The sequence below is a fragment of the Chlorocebus sabaeus genome, chromosome 2, assembly GCF_047675955.1.
Source record: "Chlorocebus sabaeus isolate Y175 chromosome 2, mChlSab1.0.hap1, whole genome shotgun sequence".
NCBI classification, from domain to species: Eukaryota; Metazoa; Chordata; class Mammalia; order Primates; family Cercopithecidae; genus Chlorocebus; species Chlorocebus sabaeus.
In genome coordinates, this window is record NC_132905.1 from 38,217,856 (window position 1) to 38,240,947 (window position 23,092).

General features: G+C 49.9%; 2 protein-coding genes across 2 annotated transcripts; both read right to left on the reverse strand.

Moving 5' to 3' along the window:
• Positions 1 to 2,220: 2,220 nt before the first annotated feature.
• On the reverse strand, positions 2,221 to 7,457 carry LOC103248163 (putative testis-specific Y-encoded-like protein 3). Its single transcript, XM_008020421.3, has one exon. The coding sequence runs from the start codon at positions 5,984 to 5,986 to the stop codon at positions 4,925 to 4,927; it is 1,062 nt and encodes a 353-aa protein (XP_008018612.1). The 5' UTR covers positions 5,987 to 7,457; the 3' UTR covers positions 2,221 to 4,924.
• A 771-nt stretch (positions 7,458 to 8,228) lies between these two features.
• On the reverse strand, positions 8,229 to 23,053 carry PLAGL2 (PLAG1 like zinc finger 2). The gene is made up of 3 exons (XM_008020433.3): positions 22,930 to 23,053; positions 17,253 to 17,626; positions 8,229 to 13,307 (listed from the first exon to the last, which is right to left on the reverse strand). The coding sequence occupies exons 2-3, from the start codon at positions 17,510 to 17,512 to the stop codon at positions 12,077 to 12,079; spliced, it is 1,491 nt and encodes a 496-aa protein (XP_008018624.1). The 5' UTR covers positions 17,513 to 17,626; positions 22,930 to 23,053; the 3' UTR covers positions 8,229 to 12,076.
• Positions 23,054 to 23,092: the final 39 nt, after the last annotated feature.

Consider the following 23,092-nt stretch of genomic DNA (forward strand, 5'->3'; position numbering starts at 1 on the left):
AGCCAGGGCATGTTGGCTTTTCCTCTGTATATTGTAGCCATTGGGTTTGGAGCAGAAGGGCATGGTCTGACTCAGGCTTAGAGAGCCACACTCTGCCTGCTGCACCCACATAGAGCCCTGGTGCATGGTAGGTGCTTAAGAAACATTGGTGATTATTATCAGTGTTCTTCAGCTGCACCATTGGATCCTGGAGCTCACTGAGGGCAGGGGCCAGAATGGTCATCTCATGCCTATTATAGTTGGTGCTAAGATAGTTGGTCCTAAGACTGTAGTGGGCTGGGGCAATCATGGAGGACTTCCTAGAAGAGCTTTGGCCTAAATGGACAGATAAGGTTCAAACTGAAGATACTAGGGGTCTATAACTGCAGACACTCCTCCAGACATGCCCTGTGAGATCACTCCACCTCTGAACCACGCCTGATACCCCTCCCCACTATCCACAGGATAATACCTTGGCTTGGCATTCAAGAGTTCCTGTTTCAGAAAGTGGCCTCTTCAGGTATTGCTCTTGAAAACAATAATAAAAGATAAATAAAAGAAAAAAAAGTGGCCTCAATCTACCCATCAGCTTTGCCTCTCCCAAGCAGCCAAACCCACAGCACATGCTCTACATTAACCACGCCGCACATTTGCCCATCCAGTGCCTTCGCTCACATTGTTCGCTCTGCCAGGAATTCCCTTCTCTGGCTCCACTTTCTAAACTACTGCCTATTCCTCAACACCTAGCTCATGACCCAACTTCAGAGAAGTCCCCACCCTCTGATCCCACATCGTCACATACCTGGTGAACTATAAGCCACGTTGGATGCAGTTGGGTTTTGTCTCCTTGGATGACCATTGGGTACCAGTTACACCTCTTGCCCTGGTGTAATTATTAGTCGTGACCCTTTCACTCCCAGATATGTTCCAGCTGGATGGCAAATTAAACAGTCACCCTTCACCACCCACACCTTTCTCCACCCAACTGAAATCCTTTGGGTAGGAACCATGCCTTTGTCAGAGCCCGGCACAGTATTCTGAACGCTGGAATAAAGTCAGTCACTCATACCAGTGATCTTTGAGACACTGGACACTAAACTATGGGGAAGCAAAGCAGCAGAAACATGTGTGCTTGTTCTCCTGCCACATGTGAAAGGAAGTGGAAGAAGGTAAGAAAAGATCATTTCAGAGAGGCCGGGTGCGGTGGCTCACACCTATAATACCAGCACTTTGGGAGGCCGAGGCGGGTGGACCACTTGAGGTCAGGAGTTTGAGACCAGCCTGGCCAACGTGGTGAAACCCTGTTTCTACTAAAAATACAAAAATTAGCCAGATGTGGTGGCGGGCGCCTGTAGTCCCAGCTACTAGGGAGGCTAAGGCAGGAGAATCGCTTGAACCCAGGAGGCGGAGGCTGCAGTGAGCCAAGAGAGCACCACTGCACTCCAGCCTGGGGGACAGAATGAGACCCTGTCTCAAAAAAGAAAAAAAAAATCATTTCAGAGAGTTACAAGTGACATGGAAAAAGTCATGAAGGGAGTGGTAGAGGCTTATTTTGGACAGGCTGGGCAGGGAAGGCCTCTGAAGTGGTGTTTGAGGTCTGAATGAATTGGGGAAGCCATGAGATAAGAATATCTGCAGGAGGAAAATCCTAGCTAGGGGAGAGAAAAAAGCAAGTGCTAAAATCCTGAGGCTGGAACATGCTTAGTGTGTTTAAAGAACAGCAGAGAGGCCAGTGTGGGGGGAGCAGAGAGAGCAAAGTGGAGGTGGATGAGAGATGCTGCGAGGGATCAGCAAATGCAGGGCTTTGTTGCCTGCAATAAGGAATATATATATATATATATATATATATATATATATATATATATATTTTTTTTTTTTTTTTTTTTTTTTGAGATGGAGTCTCACTCTTTCACTCAGGCTGGAGCACAATGGCAAATGGTGTGGTCTCAGCTTACTGCAACCTCTGCCTTCCGGGTTCAAGCTATTCTCCTGCCTCAGCCTCCTGAGTAGCTGGGATTACAGGCACCTGCCACCATACCATACCCAGCAAATCTTTCTATTTTTAGTACGGACAGGGTTTCATTATGTTGGCCAGGCTGGTCTCGAACTCGTGACCTCATGATCCACCCGCCTCAGCCTCCCAAAGTGCTTGGATTACAGGCATGAGCCACCGCGCCCGGACTATAGATACATATTTTTAACCAGTGTAGGGTTTTGGATGGGGAAGTAACATGATCTAAGTTATTTTTCTGCCAGACAGGCAATTTTTTATTTTTTATCATGCGTATAGAAAACAAAAGTGTCACAGATCCCCTTGTGACTGGACAAAGCCACCTCAGGAATATTTCTCTGCTTAAAAGAAGCGTTGTCAGTTACAGTGATGTCAATTACAACCTGGCACAAAATCATCAAGACCATCAGGGTCACAGAATTCTTTCTGGAGGTTATCCTTATAGAACATGGTCACAGCTTCCAGTCTGAAGTCCAACAAAACCAGAACTCTGCTTCTAAGTACAAGGTTATGGTAAAGGCCCCAACAACCTGACAACAATTGTGAATAGTCACATAAGTTCCCAAGTGGCATAAAAAATGTACACTGACAATCTTGCAAAAGTTCTCAACTAAAAGCAACAAGCAGGTCTTTACAGCATAATGCCCCAATGGGCTGAAACACAGGAGGGGATGCATAGGGTCTTACTTAAAAGCAGCAGAAGAAAAGCTTACAACATTAACTTTCTACACACACAAGGTCAGACCAAGAGAGAAAAGCTTTCAAGTTGCAGTGTTCTGTTATTCTTCTAGTTTACAAAACGTATTGGTGAATCAAAAATGTTAGCAAGGGCTGGGCACGGTGGCTCACACTTGTAATCCCAGCACTTTGAGAGGCCAAGGTGGGAGGATCCCTTGAGCCCAGGAGTTAAGACCATCCTGGGTAACAAAGCAAGACCCCTGTCTCTACAAAATTTTTTTTTAAAAAAGCTGGGCATGGTGGCATACACCCGTAGTCCCAGCTACTTGGGAGGCTGAGATGGGAGAATTACTTGAGCCCAGGAGTTCGAGGCTATGATTGCATCACTGCACTCCAGCCTGGGCAACAGAGTGAGACCCTGTCTTGAAGAAAAAAAAAATCGGACAGGCACAGTGGTTCACACCTGTAATTTTAGCACTTTGGGAGGCAAAGGTGGACAGATCGCTTGAGCTCAGAAGTTCAAGACCAGCCTGGGCAACATAGTGAGACCCTGTCTCTATTTATTAACCAAAATCAAGGGCTCTCCTCCTTCCACCATCTCTCAGTCATCCTGCCTTTTCAACTGGCTCTGGCTCCTTTTGTACTTCCCTGCCAAAAGCACCCTCCACATTATTTTGTGATAAGGCCTCCCCAGGTCCTAGGGAACAGAAGATAAGGCCTTCCATGGGAAGGGGCCTGGGTATGGTCACCACCACCCCTTCCCCTAAAATGAAATGGAGACAGACAGCTCTGCAAGCAGGGGGAAGGGGGTTGGGCAGCTTAGCTCTTGTACCTAGAGGGGTTTGGACTTGGTGGAAGGGTAAGAAAGAGTTGGGGTTAGTCTAAAAGAACACAGCATAAAATGGAATATTAACTATCCCTGCCCTGGAGACTTCCTGGTCTCTCTGTTCAGCAGCCTTGGGCTGTCCCCTTTGGAAGATTCTAGGCCTTGCTAAAGAGGGTAAGGTATCGGGGAAGAGAGAATGCTGGCGGTCTACAGGGCAAACCCTCCCTCTCTGGAGACGAAGAGAGGCAAACTCAACACGAAAGTCTTTCTTGTTGAGTTTAAGAAAAAATCTTTTTATTCAGTTGTTATTTTTTGTTTCTAAGCCATCATTTAAAGAAAAAAATGGTGTGAGATCTGGGTATGGATAGACAGGCCCCAGGACCAGGAAGACCCCCCTCCCCAGCATCTACAGCCTGGCAGCCTAACAGGTAGAGGCAGGGGGGCTGGCAGAGCACCTGGATTCTGTGGGGTCCAGTAACGTGGGCTCAGGAGGCGATCCTGTCCTTGCCCCTGCCTCACTCACATGCCCAGATAGGCCAGTTTGGCAGAGTTCCTGGGGATTAGGGGCTCTCCTGTGCATTGGCAGGTGGCCCACCTGGGTCCACAAGCAGCTATGGAGGTTCCTGTAGACCTGGGAGCGAGCAACAGGGCTGATGGTTGCCTGGGCAAAACTCTTGGGAAAGGAGATGGCCAGGCATTGCTGGGGCATGGCACAGACCCTCACAAGCTAGTAGCAGGCTGTGATCTCAGACCACCGTGGGGCAGGAGGAGCAGTATGATCACAAAGAATGTGCTGTCCACTGCTTCATGCCCTTGACGTCACCCATGCCCAGCAGACAGCTGTGTGCTCATCCTGCCAGATACCCAAGAGTCCACTTGGTGGTAGCCTGTGCTCTTGAGGCCATGGAATGTCCAAGTCTGGGTGGTACCCAGCACCAAATGAACCCACTTCATCTTGGGTAATGAGACTCAGCTTGCCACAGCCCGGATGTAGAGCTACTGTGAGCACGACCAGCATGCATGCGAAGGCCAGCAGGCTGGAGTCTTGAAGCACAGGCCTCAAAGAGGCACTGTCCTTCAAGTAGTGACTTGTGGGTGCCCTCGTCAAAACTGGCTGGGATGGCCATGGTCACAGGTCCACACCATAAAGATTATGGCAGTGCACATCCACAACACTGGGTGCTTAGTGTAGATGTAGCGGCATGTGACAGCCACGTGATGTTACACAGAACAGCATGAGGCCATATGGAAACAGTAGAGACTGGCCACGAGGGCCACAATCTGAGAGCTGAGTCCACCGAACACGCAGAGCTGGAGTGCACAGAACACACAGCAGACAGCAGAGCGCCCACCACGGGCCTGAGCCCGGATCCACCACACACAGGAGGCATGAGGGAGCCTTACGTAGGCCCCACATCCCAAGGCAACACTTAGCCAGACTGGAACCCGTAGGGCCTAGAAGGGGCCTCTGTGGGCCACCTTGCAAGGCCTCCCCTGGCTCTGCAGGGCCTATCCCCCAGCAGGTAGTACTGCAGGGGGTTGGGCCACAGGTCATCTTTAATAATCTGGGCAACCCTGTCGGCCTCTGGGAGGCTGTGCTGTGAAAACCAGCTGAAGAAGCTTCGGACAGTGTCCCGGTTCCTGTGTACGAGGGCCGGGGGTTCCTGGCCCCGGTGCCATCGGATGCGAGTCGCAACAGACACCACTCGGCCTGAGGCTCTGCATTCATACTCCTTCATTATCACCTTGTTCTGGAAGTAGGGGTTGCTCCAAAAGCGGAACTTGAATTTGCAACCTGTCCTGGAGTGCCTGAGCTCTCTCACCTCCAAATTCATCAGGTAGCAGAGCATGTCTTCATCCCGAAGGCTGATCATGGCTGACAGCTGTGGGTGGTTCAGGAAGGCGGTGACCCAGAAGCCCGGAATATTCTGGATGATGAAGCTCCTACGGGCAAGGTGCAACCTGTGCATCCGCCGAAATCGGCGCTCTAGCCGGAGGTAAGCCCTGTCGGCCTGGGCGCTCATGGCCTCCAGTGGGTCCACAATTAGGGCACCAAGGTTCAGGAGCCCCGGGCCCTCCTGGGCCTCCGCTCCCACCTCCTGCTTCTCCTCCCCCACCAGCTTCTCCCCCACCTGCTGCTTCTCCACCTCCTCCGCTGGCTCCTCCTGGAAGATGGCGCCCTCCTCCATGGTCGCGTCCTCGGCCTTCTCGCCGGCTCCCGCCCAAGCCCCTAGCCTCTCTGAACCACGGGTTTCTGGGGCTTCGTCCCGGACCCGGCCGTTTTCCAGGCTCGGAGTAGTCGCCGCGGAGGCAGCTTCCCCGCGCCCGAGGCAAAGGAGGGCGGTCCTGGGGCCCGCTGCGGGGTGGAGGGACCTGCGCCCCCCAGCTTCTCGGGCCCGGGCCGCGGGGGCCGTGTGCGCGTCCCCCTCTCGGGCAGGGCCGGGCGGCGGGCGCGCCGCGGCTTCCGGAGTCCCCGCCCTCTCGTCCGCCATCGCCTGCGGGAGCCTCTGACCTGGAGGGGCTCAGGGCGCGCGGGCGACTGCGGGCTAGGCGAGAGGTGCGGCAGGTAGCGGGAGGACGGCGGGCGGAAGGCTCCGCCCCACGCGCCCCCCTCTCGAATGTGATTCGCCGGGGTCCCCCGCAGCCGGGGCGAGCGGCCTGGAGGCCCGGAGGAGGGGTACGGGACTGCCCGATGGGGACGCGACCGCGGGCGCCAGACGGAACTGGCCCCAGATTCGTTGGCGCTGGCGGTGGAGGTGGGGAGAAGTGTGTACCAAGCAAGGGTCAGCTCGGAGCAAACATCAGGGGATAGGCCCAGTCCCTGGCCCTGGACAATTAAAACTTTCCCATCACAGCCACCACGCCAGGCGATTGCTCAATGTTCCCCATCTGCGGTGGGAAGGCAGGAGTCGCCCGGCTTCCACACTCTAGTGGCGCTTTTGGGCAGTTGTAGGACACTCAGCTTTGCACTGGATGAATTAACTCAGGCACATGCAGAGGGCTTAAGAGGTATCCCCTGCAAAGACTGACCAAACTTAAACTGGGAGCGGCAGATAATCTTCTCACACACAAAGGTGGTCAACGCATTCATGCAGGGAAAGCATGAATGCAGGGAAAGCAGGTGCTTGAAATATTCATGTGGAGAAAATAAGCAAGGTCAGAGTGGAAGAATCTGGGGTGAGAGAGGGTCTTAAATGCTACAAACCAGGGAGCGAGTGGGCATCTGCCTGGTTTCTCCATCTGCCTGGCACCTGCCTCCTGGGCTGGCTGGCAGAAGCCTGGTGGACCTTGCTTCACCTTGTCCTAGGCCCAAAGACTACCCTTCCAAAGGTGGACTCTAGCCTGAAGTGCAGGGACTGAACCTGGTAGGCTAAGGGCTGGATTGGCCAGCCCTCGCAGTCCTTGATCCTGCAAATCTGTGTTCCTCTGGTCTCAGTTCCCAAACTGTGACCTGTGGAGGTCAGTACCTCTAATCCCCCCACCTCTGCCTGGAAGTCTTTGCCACCTCTTCCAGAAAGCTTTCAGTCTTTTCCTGACCAATGGATACAACAGTTCCCTCATCTGAGCCCTCAGACCTTACTGTGGTATACACTCCCTAGGGAGCAAGGTAGATTTCCTTAGGGTCCTAGCTAGGGATTTAACTTATTGGGGTGGACAGTGAACACGCGTCAAGTGGAAGGCCAACGATGAAGGGTCAGCCCACTTCCTTTGTACACAAAACACCTGCACTTGTTAATGGCCCCACAGGCTCTTGGGCTGGACTCCAAGTGACTTGCACTGCTTGGCCATGGACACTGGCTCCACACCACAGAAAAGCCAGTTCAGTCTGAGCCCCTGATGGGAGGATCTCAGCACAAGGGTTGGTGCCCAAGATGGTGGTAACGACCTTCATTAGAGACCACCAAGCTCAGGTGAAGCCATGTAAGCTTCTCAGCAGTCTGCCTGAACCTGGTGGTTGGACACAAGTGTAGGTAAGGTCAGGTCCTAGCTGTCACCAGCTGTGCACCTTGGGCAGTGACTAGGGTGAACATTTGTCCTTTCTTGGTCAAGCAGCATCAATTCCTCATCCTAAGAGTGCCCCAAATTTCCTTTGAGAAACCACTCCTCCTGTCTCAGCCTTGTTGTCAGGGGCATATGGTAACTGGTTTGGGGATGGCACAGAATCCCATCAAGGCCAATGAAACAGGATGCTTACTGGGGCTTCTGTGGCAAGTCCTCTCCTGAAAGCCCAGAAAGGGCTGCTTCCTTCTGGTCGGCAATGTGTGAGAATGGCAGGTCTGGAATCCAGGCCGCATTCTGCTCACTCCCACACAAAGGGGAAATCTACTTTGTAGGGCCTGTGGATGCAGTCACAACTGCACAAGACAGAGCAGAGAGAAATAGGAATGCTGAGGCCAACCATGTTGAAGCCACAAGATCAAGCCTAACCTAAAGACTGCTCTACGTCTGGCATTTTCCAGTTACATGCAATTTCACTGTTTAAAGCCAGTTTGATTTTGGCTGACCCTTGCATCCAAGATGATTGATAGAATTATGCCACTCACCTCAAAGACACGCAAATAAGATATTTAACTTAAAAGTACAAAGCTTGTAGGTGCTGATGGGAGGGGTTTTACTGTCTGCCTACACTCACCATCATCTTGGATGCTAAAGATGTCTGGAGACTCCAATTCTTCCCAATTCCAGGCTGTCTCCAACCCTTTCCCAATCAGACAGGTTCACAACTCCCAAACACATCATTCAGAAGTTTTTAATAAACAACTTCATTATAAAAACCTTTTTTTGAAAATGTAATTCTGTAAAACATTGAAAAATCTACTTTAACAAAGATATGCCCTGTGCATTTTCTAATGGCACTTATACTTTACAATTAAAAACCTTGTTTTATATAAAGCCAAAAATACTCCGAGAGGTTATTCACTGTGTTTACAAAGTGCTAGAAGATTTCTGTCTTGTATTTTTCTCTTTAAATAATCTGGAGTTACAAAGCCTTGACCGCTGGTAGGGAGGGAGAAGCATGAGAAGTGGTGTCTCAGGAGTTCTAGTGCCAAATATGCAGAGGTGGAGAGGTGCACGTGGGAAGCATGAGCTGAGGAAGTCAGCCGGCACACAAAGAAGTCGGACTGGAATGTTTCCAAGCCCTCCAGGGAGGCACAAGACTATCATGGTGAATGAGCGCCCTTCCCTCACCACAGGCCCTACTCTCCAGAGGCGAAGGCCACGGCCAGTTCCTTCCACAGCAGGTTCAGAGCTCCAGGAGAGGCCAGGGTGGGGTCCCAGAGGAATCTGGACTTTTCTGGCCAACACCCGCCTAAGGCAAAGTTTCTTGTTACATAAATATCCTTGTTAAAAAGTAAAATATTGATCCTGTACAATATAACCTGTTAAAAAATCGTGCTTACAAACAGCTCCTAGATAAGAGGGGAGGTGGAAAGAGGATGGAGAAAACAGCTACCAAAAAGGCAGGGGGGAATTTAAAGGACTACTAGGGAAAGCTTTAGGGCAGTGGGAGAATTCCAACTTAGGACAATATCTACGAGCAAAAAAGTAATCACACCTGCTTCCCGGATTTCAATTAAGAAAATGCCATTTGTAAAAGGTTGGGGAGGGGGGCAACCTCATTGGTGCTCCTTTCTCTGCCTCCCACCTCAAGATGATGCAGAGATCCTTTGAGCTGACACCTGGGCATGTCATCCCCTTACCCCCAGGGCTGCACTCAGCCCTGACCAGCTACTGTGTAGGGTGGGAGGGAGACAGCTCATTGCTGACAGAGGCTGGAGGTGGCAGGGAAAGGGGACATCACCCCATTTTTTCCTGGTCCCTCATTGGTCTTTGCCATATGCCATGGCTCGTGTCCTGGGCAGATGTCCCTCAGGTTCTCATGGCCTCAGTAAGCATTGAACAACCAGGCCACTAAGGCTTCCCCCCCCCCCCCCCCCCCCCAGATTTTAGGAAGGGAGGTTTAAGAAATGACTGGCTAGCTATGGTCCAAAAAAAAAAGGTGAAGGCAGATATCATTCCCCTGTACCAGCAAAGTTCACAGTGATAGGAAAATTCCTTGTGGGTGCTGAGGACACTAAGGGAGGAGGAAAGGAAAGACAGGATAGATGGGAGGACACGGGATTGGGGAAGGCAAGGAGAAAAGACAGGAGGTGGGGGCAAGGCCCCAGTTACAAGGGTTTAAACAGTTGCTTTGCCAGTCCTATGACTTTCCCAGCATCACTTACGGGGAGAAAGAATTCAAGGGAGGGACAGGAAAGGGCAGGCAGAGAGGAAAGGACTCCTCTAACAGCCCAGGACTTTGTATTCTGCAGCCAGAGGCTCAGTGGCCTCTGTAAACTGAGGGTGTAGGGAAGGTGGCAGTTAAGGTGAGAAGGGTTGCTGGGTCTAGTAATGAAAACCAGATACAACAAGGAGGATGGCAACAGCGAGTCCCAACTGGATTCTCACATACTATCGCCTATAATACAAGTCCCAATAACATGCACAGCATGCAGGAGGTGGCTGCGTACCAAGGTAGACGCTTTTTAAAATAAACCTTAATTAGTCTCTGGGACTCACTGAAACTAATTTTTAGAAGCAAATCATCTAGTCTGATTCTAACCTTGCCAGACATTTTAATATCTGGTTTTGTTTTTTAAAAGGTATCCCAAGCTACCCTGCCTAAATCGAAACACACTTATTCCAAATTGCTTCCAATCAAGGGCTAGGGAGCTAAATTTTAAGGCTTTTACCTCAAACAAGGAGTACTGGCTTGGGCTGAAGCAGAAGCCTGAGTCCTGCACCTGCTCAGTTCCTGATGACAAACCAAGTGAAGTTGGGTGAGGGAGAACTGGTAGGAGGCTGAGGCAGTTCCTTGGTAGTTTGTCCTGAAACCCTAGTGGAGAAGTCAGCAGGAGACACCTACTGAGAGAAGTGCCCAGAAACTGCTGACTGCATCTGTTAAGACTTAACAGTAAAGAGGTAGAAGTGTGTTTCTGAATCAGAGTGGAGGCGTCTCAAGGGTCCCACAATGGAGGTCCCTGAGCTGCCTCCCTTCCATGAGTGGGAAGAGTGAAGCCCATGAAGAACTGAGATGAAGCAAGGATGGGGTTCCTGGGCTCTGGGCAAGGGCTGTACTCTCTGCGGTAGGGAGCCCCACAAGTCAGAAGAGAAGAACTGATCATTTGTTGCAAGAAACCTTGCTGGATACTGGGGGAAAACTGGAGGCGGGGGCGGGGGCACAAGGAAGTAGAAGTGATTTGACGGAGAGCAGAGAAGCCTATGCACAGTGGCCGAGTCCACTGTAAAGTGGAAGAGACAGAAGGGACATTGCGGATAAGGAAAATTTTGGTTTGGGACACAACAATGTACCCATAGATTAGGACTTAGCTATCTGCCCATTCCTTTCTGCAAACTCTTCTTCCAACAATTCCACAACTTCCTGGAAAAGGGACAGGTGGGAGGAAGACAAATGAAGGGCTCAGACCTCCTCCTTCGCTATCCACACCAACCCAGACTCTGCTTCCAAGACTAGTAACAACAGCTCATGATGTTCAAGGTGGGGACTAAGGGATGGGGAGGTGACGGATATGGGCATGCCTTTCATTTCTTCCCCTCCCCAGTTCAAGAGAAGGATGAGGGGGTCATAATGTACTTGGAGAAAAACAGAATTGCAGACCTGTGAGAAAACTGCTCCAATCTTCTTGCCTGTCTTCTGTGGACACTGCCGAGGCAGGCAGGAACAGATGCAGTCATGGAAGATGGCAGAGACTGGAGCAGTCCAAACTCAGTTTATTTCCCCACAGGGGAAAAATGTGACCTCAAGTGAAGAGAAGTCAGCAAGACCCGACTCCGCCTTGTAAACAGGACTCCAGTTAACACCAGGTACCAAATGGTTCAGGCTGGTGCCAACTGGAACGGACTGATGGGAATGGATTCACGGTGTGTAAACAGTGTTCACTGCAATCATTCTAAGGCTAACAGCTTGGCAAGGGAGGTGAAATGGTGTGTCTGAGGCGACTGTGTAAACGGTACCGTTGCTGGACAACACTGACTGAAAATGGAGGTGCTGGTACAGGATGCATGGGTGGGTGGGAAATAAAGGCCTTCTCTCCTGCCCATTGGTTGGAAGCAGGCTATGGAGCCAAGTGACCTTCTACAGCAGGGCCTGACCAACTGACTGCTGTGGGATCTGCAGGTTGGGACCAGAAGGCGGGCTTCTTGGGCAATTTCTCTTGAGGTCATCCAAGGTGAAACCCTCTGTGTCTCCAAGAGGCCTCCCCATTCTCCAAAGAGGAGGAGGTTCTGGCGCTTTGGAGAGGAAGAGGGCTAAGTGTGGCTCCCGATTCAGGTCAAAAAAATAAAAGTAAAAAATACCTGAAGTCCTATGGTATGAGATCTTTTCACAGGGTTGGGGCTCAAGGCTCCTTCTGGAATTGATCCTGGAGCCTGAACCCCCAAACCAAGTGCTCCATACAGACACTGGAATTTTTTTTGAACCCAGCTCTGAAAGCTCAGCTGCCTTCATGGGGGACATGGATGGGGTGGGTACTAAGGCTCCCTAACAGAGCCAAAAACTGAGCTGAGGGCCTCTGTGGGGGCTACTGGAATGCTTGGTGGAAACGAGGCAGAGTGGTGCTACTCAGGCCAGACGTGAAGACAGGAGGCAAGGAGTGCAGAGGCCCAAAGTTCAGTGGTCCCCCAGCTCCTGGGGAATCTTGAGGCTGAGCTTGCAAAGTGGTGAGCAGGGGCTGTGCCTCGGCCTGGGAGTAGCCCATGACCAGGCCTCCTGTGGCCCCAGGTGGGTTACACGGGGGCAGGTTGAGTGGAAGAAAGCCCAGTAGGTGGGAGAAGTCCACATTAGCAGCGCAGAGGGCCTCAGAGAGGTTGGCAGGGCTCTTGGCAAGCAGTGCTTCATCTAGGAGGGCCGCAGCTGCCGCCGGCTGAGGTGAGGCGGGCTGGGGTTCAGCGGATGAGAGAGACAGGCTTCCAGGAAGCTCCGCCAGAAAACTATCCACCTCCACTTTGGGCAATTTGTCGGGCAAGTATGAGGTAGATCCAAGCTGGTATTTTGGAGGGAGCTGAGCTGGGGAAGAGATAGGTGAGGATTCCAGAGGGTAGCTCATACCCATGGGCAGTGTGTTGTGCACCAAGGAGTGTGGCATGCCCGTGCTGGGCATGGTAGGGATGTGGGCACCATACATGCCCATGGGCAACATGCCAGGGAAGGCCTTGGTCCCCATTACGTCCCGAGAGGCCATGCACAGCACAGGGCTCAGCTCTTCCTTCACACTGACTGTGGAGCTGCAGCTGAGTAGGCCTAACATGTCCACGGGCTCTGTCTTGATCTTGAGCAGCTCCTGCGAGTGGCTCTTCTTGACATGACGCGTCAGGTGGTCCTTACGGCCAAACCGCTGGGCACAGTACTGGCACAGGAAGTCCTTACGGCCTGTGTGCACCACAAGGTGCCGCCGTACATCCTTACGAGTATAGAACCGCCGGTCACAGTGGTCACAGGGGTGCTTCTTCTCCTTGGCACCGCCTGCTACCCGGCGTGAGTGGGCCTTCAGGTGCTCTAGCAGGGCCTGGGTACTCTCAAAGGTCTGCAGGCACACCTTGCAGCTGAGGTCACCGCTGCTGGCAGCATGCATGGCCAGGTGGCGCCGGTAGCCCAGCTTCGTATTGTAATTCTTACCGCACTCAGAGCAGTGGAGGGCCTCTTTGTTAGGGTCATGGGTCTGCAGATGGTTCCGCAGATGGTCCTTGCGGTGAAACATCTTATCACAGTACATACACTGGTGGGGTTTCTGGGCTGAGTGGGTGGCCATGTGCCTGGGGGTAGAGACAGGGGAGAGGGGAGAAAGCAGAAAAAGGGGAGATCACAAGGGATGACTGGACAACCAAGGTGTCCATTAACAGGAAACTAGATACAAAAACTATGGTAAAGGCTTGCAATGCAATACCAAACCAATTATATTCTACAGATATCCTTGCTTATCTGCAAAATAATGTGTACCGATGTTCTTTGCAGCATTCCTTGTAGTAGCAAAAAAAAAATCATAAACAATCTGATCATCCAATCTATCAATAGGGAACTGGTTACATAAATTATGATAAGTCCATAAAATGACTAACTTTTCAAAAATGAGGCTTTATGTGTACTTACAGGGAACATGCTCCTAAGAGACAGGAAATAGAAAAAAAGCAAGGAGGCAGAATAGTGGATACAGAATAGGACTCTATGTGAAAAGGGGAAAAATATATGTACGTTTGCTTGTACATGCCTAAAATATTTCTGGAAGGATATACAAGAAACTGATACCAGTGGCTGCCTATGCAAAAAAGAACCGAACAGCTTATGGATGGGTGTCATGGAGAATTTTCATCATATAAGTTTTGATACCTTTTGAATTTTGAATTACGTGGATGTATTTCGTTTTTCAAACATTACATTTAAATAATTTTAAATGATACAATAAAGAGAAAATGAAATATATCTAAACTTCCAGTCTGGGCACAGTGGTGCACGCCTGTAATCACAGCACTATGGGAGGGCGAGGCAGGAGGATCGTTTGAGCCCAGGAGTTCGAGACCAGCCTGAACCATAGCAAGACCTTGTCTCTACAAAATCTTAAACATTAGATGGGCATGGCAGCACGCACCTGTAGTCCTAGCTACTCAAGAGGCTAAGGCAGGATTACCTGAGCCCAGGAATTCGAAGTTGCAGTGAGCTATGATCGCACCACTGCACTCCATCTTGGGTGACAGAGTGAGACTTCGTCTCTAAATAAATAAATTAACTTCCTTATCTAGAACAAATTTCCAAGATATGTAGGGCTAAGTCAAAAAAGGAAGTTCAATACAGTGCATGTAATACAATCTTTTTTGAAAATAAAAAAGAAAGGGAATATACATGTTTGAATGTCTTAGGAAAGATACACAAAAACCAACGCACCAGCTGCCTTTGGGGAGAGGAACAGGGACTTCAAGTGTGAGGACCATTCACTCTTCATGGCATGCCAGTTAGTACCACTTGAAGTGCTTGTCATGTAAACCAGTAACACTTCAAGAAATGTTTTAATGGTATGGCACTTCAGTGTCCCTTGGTTTACCTGATCCTATACGGTTGAAAAGTGGCTCAGAATCCAGGAACTGCAATTCACAGCTCCAGAGCATATTCAGAATCAACTCAGCACCCACTGTTTGCCAGGCTCTGCGTAAGTTGTGTCATTAACCTTGATCTCCAGACAAGGAAAGGAGTCTAAAAAATAAGGCGGCCCCCTCACCCGCCAGTTGGTAAGTAGCAGAGGCTGGATTTAAACAGGCCTTCGGAAGACCTGTGTTCAGTCAGGTATGCAACAGTTGTCTCTCTCGTACAGCACTCTGTGATCCTTTCCACCTGGAGGGTATCAAACACACCCACTGCCCACATCCCACATGTGCATGCTCAAGAATGCTCATGCCTGTGTGGGTTACTGTCAACCTCCTGTGATGGAACTGACATGGTAATGTAGAGAGGGAGGTGCTTAGTGATCCACTGTTCATTTCCCTCATTTTGCAGGTGAGGAAACTGAGGCCCAAGGAGGTTTAGTAACTCACCTAAGATCACGTAGTAAATTATACATGATGAGTCAGGGCTCCTGCCTCCTGACCCAGGACCTTTCCTGCAGCCGCCCACTGGTAACCAGACCATCATTAAGAAAGTCTAAGGCGGCTGGGTGCAGTGGCTCATGCCAATAATCTCAATACTTTGGGAGTCTAAGGTGGGGGGACTGCTTGAGGCCAGGAGTTTGAGACCACTCTATGCAACACAGGGAAGAGACTCTGTCTCTAGAAAATGTACAAAAATTAGCGGGTGTGGTGGTGGTACATGCCTGTGGTCCTAGCTACTCAGGAGGCTGAGGCAGGAGGATCACTTGAGCCCAGGAGTTTGAGGCTGCAGTTAGTTATGATCACGCCACTACACTCCAGCTTGGGCAAAAGTGAGACCCTGTCTCAACACAAAACAAAAAAAAAAAAAAAAAAGAAAGCCTAAGAATATGGCCTTGACTGGAGTTCCCTTAAGATATAGGAGCACACAGAGAATCTAAGCACTCCTGAGGACCACAGAACAACTGTCAAGAGGGCAATCCTGGCTACCACACTACCCTGTTGCCTATTTTAGTCCCTTCCTATTTTCCAGATGAGGAACTGAGGCTTTGTGGTCATCTTGTTCATGTATTTACTTGTTTACTGTCTGTACCCACTATTAAGACCATAAACCCAAGGAGGGCCAGCACCCCCATCTGACTGGCTCACTCCTCTACCGCTTGCACCAAGCACTGTGCCTGGTACAGAGCAAGAGCTCAATAACGTTGGGTAGATGAATGGATGGTTGGATGACTGTGCATCAGGCCAATCTACCTCATTTCTAAAGGGCAAGTTCAAGGTTCCTCTAACGTGAAAAGGATAAAATCAAAATTGCCCTTTTTTTTTTTTGAGACAGTCTCGCTCTGTCACCCAGGCTGGAGTACAGTGGCACAATCTCAGTTCACTGCAACCTCCTTCTCCTGGGTTCAAGTGATTCTCCTGCCACAGCCTCCCAAGTAGCTGGGACTACAGGCATGCACCATCACACCCAGCTAATTTTTAAAAATTTTTAGTAGAGATGGGGTTTTGCCATGTTGGCCAGGCTTGCCTCAAACTCCTGGCCTCAAGTGATCCGCCCACCTCAGCCTCCCAAAGTGCTGGGATTACAAGTGCAAGCCACCATGCAAGGCCCAAAATTGCTTTTGACTATGCCTGCCTGTCTTCACCAAAGCAACCAAAGCTGCTCTTCTCTATCTGCCTTATGTCAGGACTTTTACATTTAATTTCCCTTTAAGTAGGGGTTCTTGGGCTTACAAGTTTCAGAAAAGCAGCTGCCCCAGTGGGCAACAGGGACACAGACATAGTTAAATAAGTAAGTAGCAGGCTGATTCAGTAGAAGAGGCACTGCAGGACCTCTGAAGCTGTGTGACCTTGGGTAAGTTACATCCCTACTCTGAGCCTCTACTTTAAAATTTACAGAATGGGCCAAAAGGTCTACTTCTCCTTCTAAAGTTCGAATACTGATTCCTGATTCCTAACTTCTAGCTAAAATTCTGACCATCACCTGCAAAGGTGAGGAAAGCAATATTTTTTAAAAATGTTCAGGGCTAAGTACGGTGGCTCATGCCTGTAATCTCACAGCTTTGGGAAGCCAAGGCAGGAAGATCACTTGAGCCCAGGAGTTTGAGACCAGCCTGTGCAACACAGTCAGACCCCCATCTCTACAAAAAATTAAAAACATAATCAAGTGCAGTGGTTCAAGCCTGTAATCCTAGTTACCTGGGAGAATGAGGTGAGAGGATCACTTGAGCCCAGGAATTGGAGGCTGTAGTGAGCTGACTGCACCACAGTACTCTAGCCTGGATGACAGAGCAAGATTCCCATCTCTTTTAAAAAAAAAAAGTTCAAGGCTGCCTGACATTGGCACCCAGATCGTTACTAAGAAGGTGTAAGAAGGCCAGGTGCAGTGGCTCACGCCGGTAATCCCAATAGTTTGGGAGGCAACCCATCAGATTCTAGTGTCTGAATCAAGCAATCTGAATCAATTTTTAGAGAGTGACTTCAACTGTTTGGCATTCAGGGTATACTTGTAGGACAAATTAACCTCCACTCTTCTGCCACAGATTAAAAACCCACTCTAGGCAGAGTCTCTCTGCTTTTTCCCTCTGGGAACCACAGGGCAAGAAGAGATATGAGAGTGTCACCTACCTATACAGCTTGTATTTGGAAGCAAAAGCCTTGCCACAGTGCAGCTGAGGGCAGCTATATGGTCTCTGTTCTGGTTGCGGAAGGGTGTGAGGCCTCAGCTTTTCCCCATTTGAGAAAGGTGTCCCCGAAATTTCACATTGGCACTTCACTTGACTCTCCGCCTCCCGGCCCCGAGGCCTGGGAACTAGTTTCCAGCCCACTTCCTCCTCCTGCTTTGCATCTTGAATCCAGGGGGGGACGCTGGTGAAAAATGTGGTCATGGCAAGGCTAATGGCAAAGGGCCATGTTATTGAGAAAGCCTCTCCATCCGCTCCACACAGGCTCTCAGCTCTGTCACAGCCTCCAACGCAGCTTTCAGAAAACAATCTCTTCACCTGAAACATCAGAACACCTGGTGTTAGGGAGCCCAATATCATGAGAACATGGGCTCTGGAGGCAGACAGATCCTGTTCCAATCCCAGCCCTTCCACTTAGAAGCTGTGCGACTTTCAGCCAATTACTTACTTCCCTGAGTTGTTTCCTCATTTATAAAATGGGCATAATAATCTCTTAAATTGTAAAAATGTTTTGAGGATTACATGAGATCATGAATATAAAGCATTCAGCAGAAGGCTGGGCATCCATTAAGTCCTTAGTGGTAGCTACTATTACTAGTACCATTTAGGCTAATAAGAAACAAGATAAACTGAAGAACCAAAAGCCCCAAAACTTCAAACTTTTTCTTCTGGACCTTACTTTTAAATCCTTTCCACTGAACCTAGAGATAGCAGTTCCTCCTTCTCATTACTCTGGCACCTCCTCATCCACTACTTTCCACAATTCTCCTCCTCATGGAGGTGCGAAGGAGCAATAAAATGCCCAAAAGGCAAGAGAGGAGGAAGGGGAAGTCTCTACTAAGGAAATTTACATCCTGGATTGTCAGCCCTGGTACCAGATGTGTTTCTTAGCAGTGCATCAACATCAGGAGGGTCTGTCTGGGAAGGCAACAGCAGATTCCTAGCATTTTCCCTAAACCAGGACTGGTCCCATCCTGACCACCACCACTTCTTTGGGTCTCTGTCTCAGGGCCCAGACCATCCCTCTTTAGCAAAGCCTGTCCAACACCCCTAGGTGCTGAGGGGCCCCTCCTACAGGCCCTCAGAGTACATATGCACATCTCCATTAGAAGAAGGTAGTAAGCTCGCATTGGAATTTACTCCTCTCCACCAGCCTGATTATTTGAGGGCTTGCATCATCTCTCTTTCATCTCTATATACCTAATATCTAAAAAAGGAACCTCAACTTTATTTCAGATAGGTTAACTAGTCACTGAATGCAGGCTGATTCTCAGGGACCAACCTATGCCCAAGTAGTTCTGGTTTAAACTGGGTTCGCAGCCATTCCCAAGTGGGGAGCCAAAATCTTAAAGTCTGATTCTTTCTCTTGTTGAATAGAGGGGGAGATGTGCAAGGATGACACAACTCCTTTCCGGATACCAATCCAGAGGAAAAGGATGGGAGTTACCACATTGACTCTCAAAAGGGCACGAGACCCACATTCATACTCTCGAGCTTACCACAGATTACCAACCACAATGCAACCTGCTACAACAGGGGGATTCCCTTTGAAGAGATCGTGCCAAAATTTGATCATGAGGCTTTTCCATGTGAAGAGAGAAAAAGGGGTGTCTGGGGATTATCCACGAGAATCTGGGGAGGGCTCCAACTGCACAAACTAGCTGTGGGCCACAGAATGCTTGCTCAGCTCATTAGCACCTGCTGCTTACAGTGATCATTCATCCAACAGACTGGCCGTGAACAAGATGATGGGATCAGCGGGTTCATGCCCCAGAGAGCTTTGCTCATCATTAACATGAGCTACGTCCTGTTCAGGAACCATTCCTCTTGTGGAAGAAACACTGCGATATAATATGATAAACATGAGTGTAGATTTGTCTAGAAAGATCTGCACTAAGATGGCTGCATTTTGCATGAATCACATGCTGAGGAGGGGTAGGTAGCACTAAAAACCAGTCCCACTTCAGCCTTCGAGTCATTATGGCATATGTGCCTGCTTCACTATAAACCTCAAAGGCCTGTGACGTCTGGCTTTCATTGTTTAAGTCCCCTCCTCCTTTGCAAGGGTGGAATTACCTGTAATACCAGCGATTACTATGCACCTTGGAATTGAGCAGACAGTGTGCTCGAGTGTGCATGTTTAGATTGGAGGGAATTACCCCTACCTTCAAAGTCAAATTCTACTCCCCCTTCATTTTGAAATCATGCACCTCAGCCTCTAGAAAGTTGGGAATGGCAGCCAGAAGGAAACAAGTCACATCAGTTTGGCTGATGTGAGAGAGGAGCCTAGCCCTGGAAACTCCACACAAACTCAGAAAGAGAACATTACGTCCCCACCTCCCACACGTCCACCTCATCTGTTCTGAACAAGCACAAACAAGACACAATAGTTTAGTAGGCTGCTACCGAAAGAGTGAGTAATGGGCTTCTAGGAAAGAGGCTGGTGGTGGCTAAGGAGCTTGTACTGATAGAACCAAAGGAGGAAAGCAGCAGCCATGCGCTCACCGTGATCTGCTTTTAATGGAGCTATGTCTTCACAAAGAGCCAACACCCTGATCCTACTCTCCTACACTTTTCAAAAGGCACAGGAAGTCCCTACCTACAGTCACCAGCAGCCTCTTGGATAACCAAAGCTGCTAGTGTTACCTATGAACCCTTTTGGGGATCTAGTCTGTCTCTCTCTCTGCCCTTTGTCTGCAAACTCCTCTGATCCAGAAAGATTCCTGGGTTTGTCTCACATAATCAGAAGGTCTGTTCCTTCAGACTTGTCCTTCCTCAGCAAAACTGTGAAAGAATTCTACTTCTCTTTCAAAGCTGCTCTTCTGGTCTCACATTTTAATCTTAACGACTATAGACTACAGAGAAGCTGACAGAACCTGTTTCCATAAAACAAACACAATCCTTCCCAGTTACTGGCATAACTCAGTATATTTGCAGCCTAAGATTCTTTCTAGTGCCTGATCTGAAAGGGGAAAGAACCTTGGACTTGCTATCAGAAGAGCTGCCACTTACTAACCGGGAAACCACAGGCAGTTTACTTTATTTCTCTGAACCTCAGTTTCCTCAATTTCTAAAATAGGGATTTATTTTCCTTACCTGTAAGATTCGTATAGAGGATTAAGTGAAATAATACTCTTGAAACTGGCTGATACAAAATGTGTGCTGAATACACGCAGTGCCTTCTCTGAGGTCTCAGCTGTGTCTGCCTCTTTTTCCGCATGAGGCCTGAGTAGTACTTCTTTTTTTCCTCTTTAATGTTACTTCTCAGGCCTCAGAGTGAGTTTCCTTCCTTTCCCAACCTCTCCCCCAGAATGCAGTCTTCCCCTTTTCCCTCACAACTAACCCTCGGCACATCCCCTTTAAAGAGCCCTTTACTTTACCTCCCTCTAAGCACCATCTCCTGGGCCAGAGTTCTCTCTTGAGCAGACAGCCACTTTCCTATACCCTCTTCTATTATTAGGGCTCCATATCCCAAACAGGAATGCTTGCTAAAAACTCTGTATGGTCCTCTTTGGAAGCTGAAACTGAGACATATTTCTCTCCAGTCTGTCCATCCGCTGTTATGTGCCATGATGCCTGCTGCCCTCTGATGAAACTATAGTTTTTATGGTGTTACATCATTTCTATAGAAACTGCGTTCTTTCTCCATTATTAGCCTGTTTCCTCATCTGTAAAGCTAAAAATACTTACCTCACAGGCTTGCTGTAAGGATTATTTTAGTGAGGTATGCAAAGGGCTCAGCACAGGGCTTGGCCTGCTAGAAGTACCCAACAAAAGAGAGCTATTATCTTTGTCTTTGTATTGAGTTGCGTGTTTCCACCTTCTGCTACCACACTCAAATTCTCCTAACTCCCCCCTAAAAAACTGTTAAGAGATAACATCCCTGCACAAGGAAAGGGTTAATCTTTGAGTGTTCTTAACTAAAGAGACCCACAGAGGATTAACAGCTCCACTTCAGTGACTACCCTAAAATAGCTTTTATCCTCCTGCCCAAGAGTTACTTGGGGATCTGAAGAACTCAATTCAACACCTGCCGGAGGAAATAGACCCGGAACGTTCCTTGGGGTAGAATCTTCCCTAAAGCAGAACCTAAAATAGCAACTGGGAAATTATAAATAGACTTAGAGGAAAGAAAAAAAAAACAGATCCTGATCTCGGAACCAGAAACAAATCCTAAAGACACACTGGCTGGCTGGAAAACAGTGAGAAGAGGGGAAATGGGAATGCTGTCGCCCCCTTCCCCCCGCCCACTCCAGAGTGGTGGGAGAATTAAATTACAGGGAGGCTGGAGAGTCTCAATGACTTGCATCATTCCAAGAAACATCAAACAGGATTAACAGGGGTTGGATTTACTCTCAGGCTGCTAATTCTTCTGTCAGTGTAGATGGGCCCTCTTTAGAGTCCCTTTGATTCACTATTTCCTCAGATTCCTGCTGCCTCCCACTGGGGAGGCCTGGGGAGGCCTTGAACAAATGGCTGCAACTCATCACAACCTCATTTTCATGGGGAGAAAACCTGATTCGACACCCCCGCCCCGAATCTGGTGGCCTCACTTTAGGAGAGAAGGGTTAGAAACCCAAGGCCAGACTCACAGTCCCATGGCTGACAGGTGGAAAAACACACAAGCCAGGAGACAGGCTATGCTTGCAGGTGAAAGCACCGATTCCCCCACACAGCTGTCCCCATATTCTCCTCCTAATAGGGCCCTTTCTCCCCACCAAGGTGGGCCACAGCCTGGTCCCAGGCCAGCTTTTAGACCACCCCACTGTGGTGTGGGAAAGGTTCAATTTCCCCGAGCCTGGGAGAGATGGGAGTAGATGAGGGCTGGAGAAGCAAGGGAAATTCAGGGAGAAGTCTGGAGGGAGTCTCCGGGATAGGAAGGAAGAGCGAGGATGGGAAGGAATCGTGAGCAAGTTTCCTGGGTCTCTAAGGGATCCCCACAAGAATGAGATGGGGGATTCTAAGGGTTGGAGGGCTGGGGGGTTGGGGATAGTCAGAAGTGAATCCTCCGAATTTCAAGAGGGTCTCAAAATGGGTAACAGGATGGAAGATGTCGAAAACTTGGGAGTATGGCCACTGAGGAGGGAACTACAGGTGGGGCTTATCCGACTTCTCCAGACCCAGATATTTGAGGGAAGCCTCAAAGGGGGTTACATAAGTCTGAAAAATGAAACAGGGTACAGAGCGGGCTATCTGGAGCAGCAAAGGGGGTTATGTGGGTCTGGGTAGGCGTGTCGGAGGGAAGGAGCAGGTGCACCTTATCTGCGTCCCTCAGACCCGGGTCCCTGGTCAGCAGCGCGTTATCTGGGTCTCCAGGGAGCCTGGGGGTCGGGAGTGGGGGTCCCTCAGGACTGCGTCTCCAAGTCTCGGAAAGGAGGGGACCAGTGGCTTCCTCGGGTCCCCCAGACACAGGTATGGGGTCCAGGGAGAGTTTTCGTCACCCCAGGGCCTATCTGAGGCCGGGTTGGCGCAGACCGGGCCCGGGATCGGGGGTGTGGGCGACCGCCCTGAGGGGCCCGAGATGAGGGGCGCCGCCGCTCCGGGTACAGGGCGCGCGGACCCAGCGAGACGGCCTCCCGCCCCGCTCCCCGCCGTCCCCTGGGGCCCTCGCCGGCACTCACCGCGCTCGGGGCCCCGCGCTGCGGGCCGGGCCGCGCTCGGGCTCCGCCAGGCCCGCTCAGGCCCCGGTAGTGGCGGCGGTCGGGCCATTGTGCGGTGCATTGTGGGAGCCGCGCGAGCGGGCGCTCGGGTCGTGGAGGGGGCGGTGCCGCGGGATCTCTATGG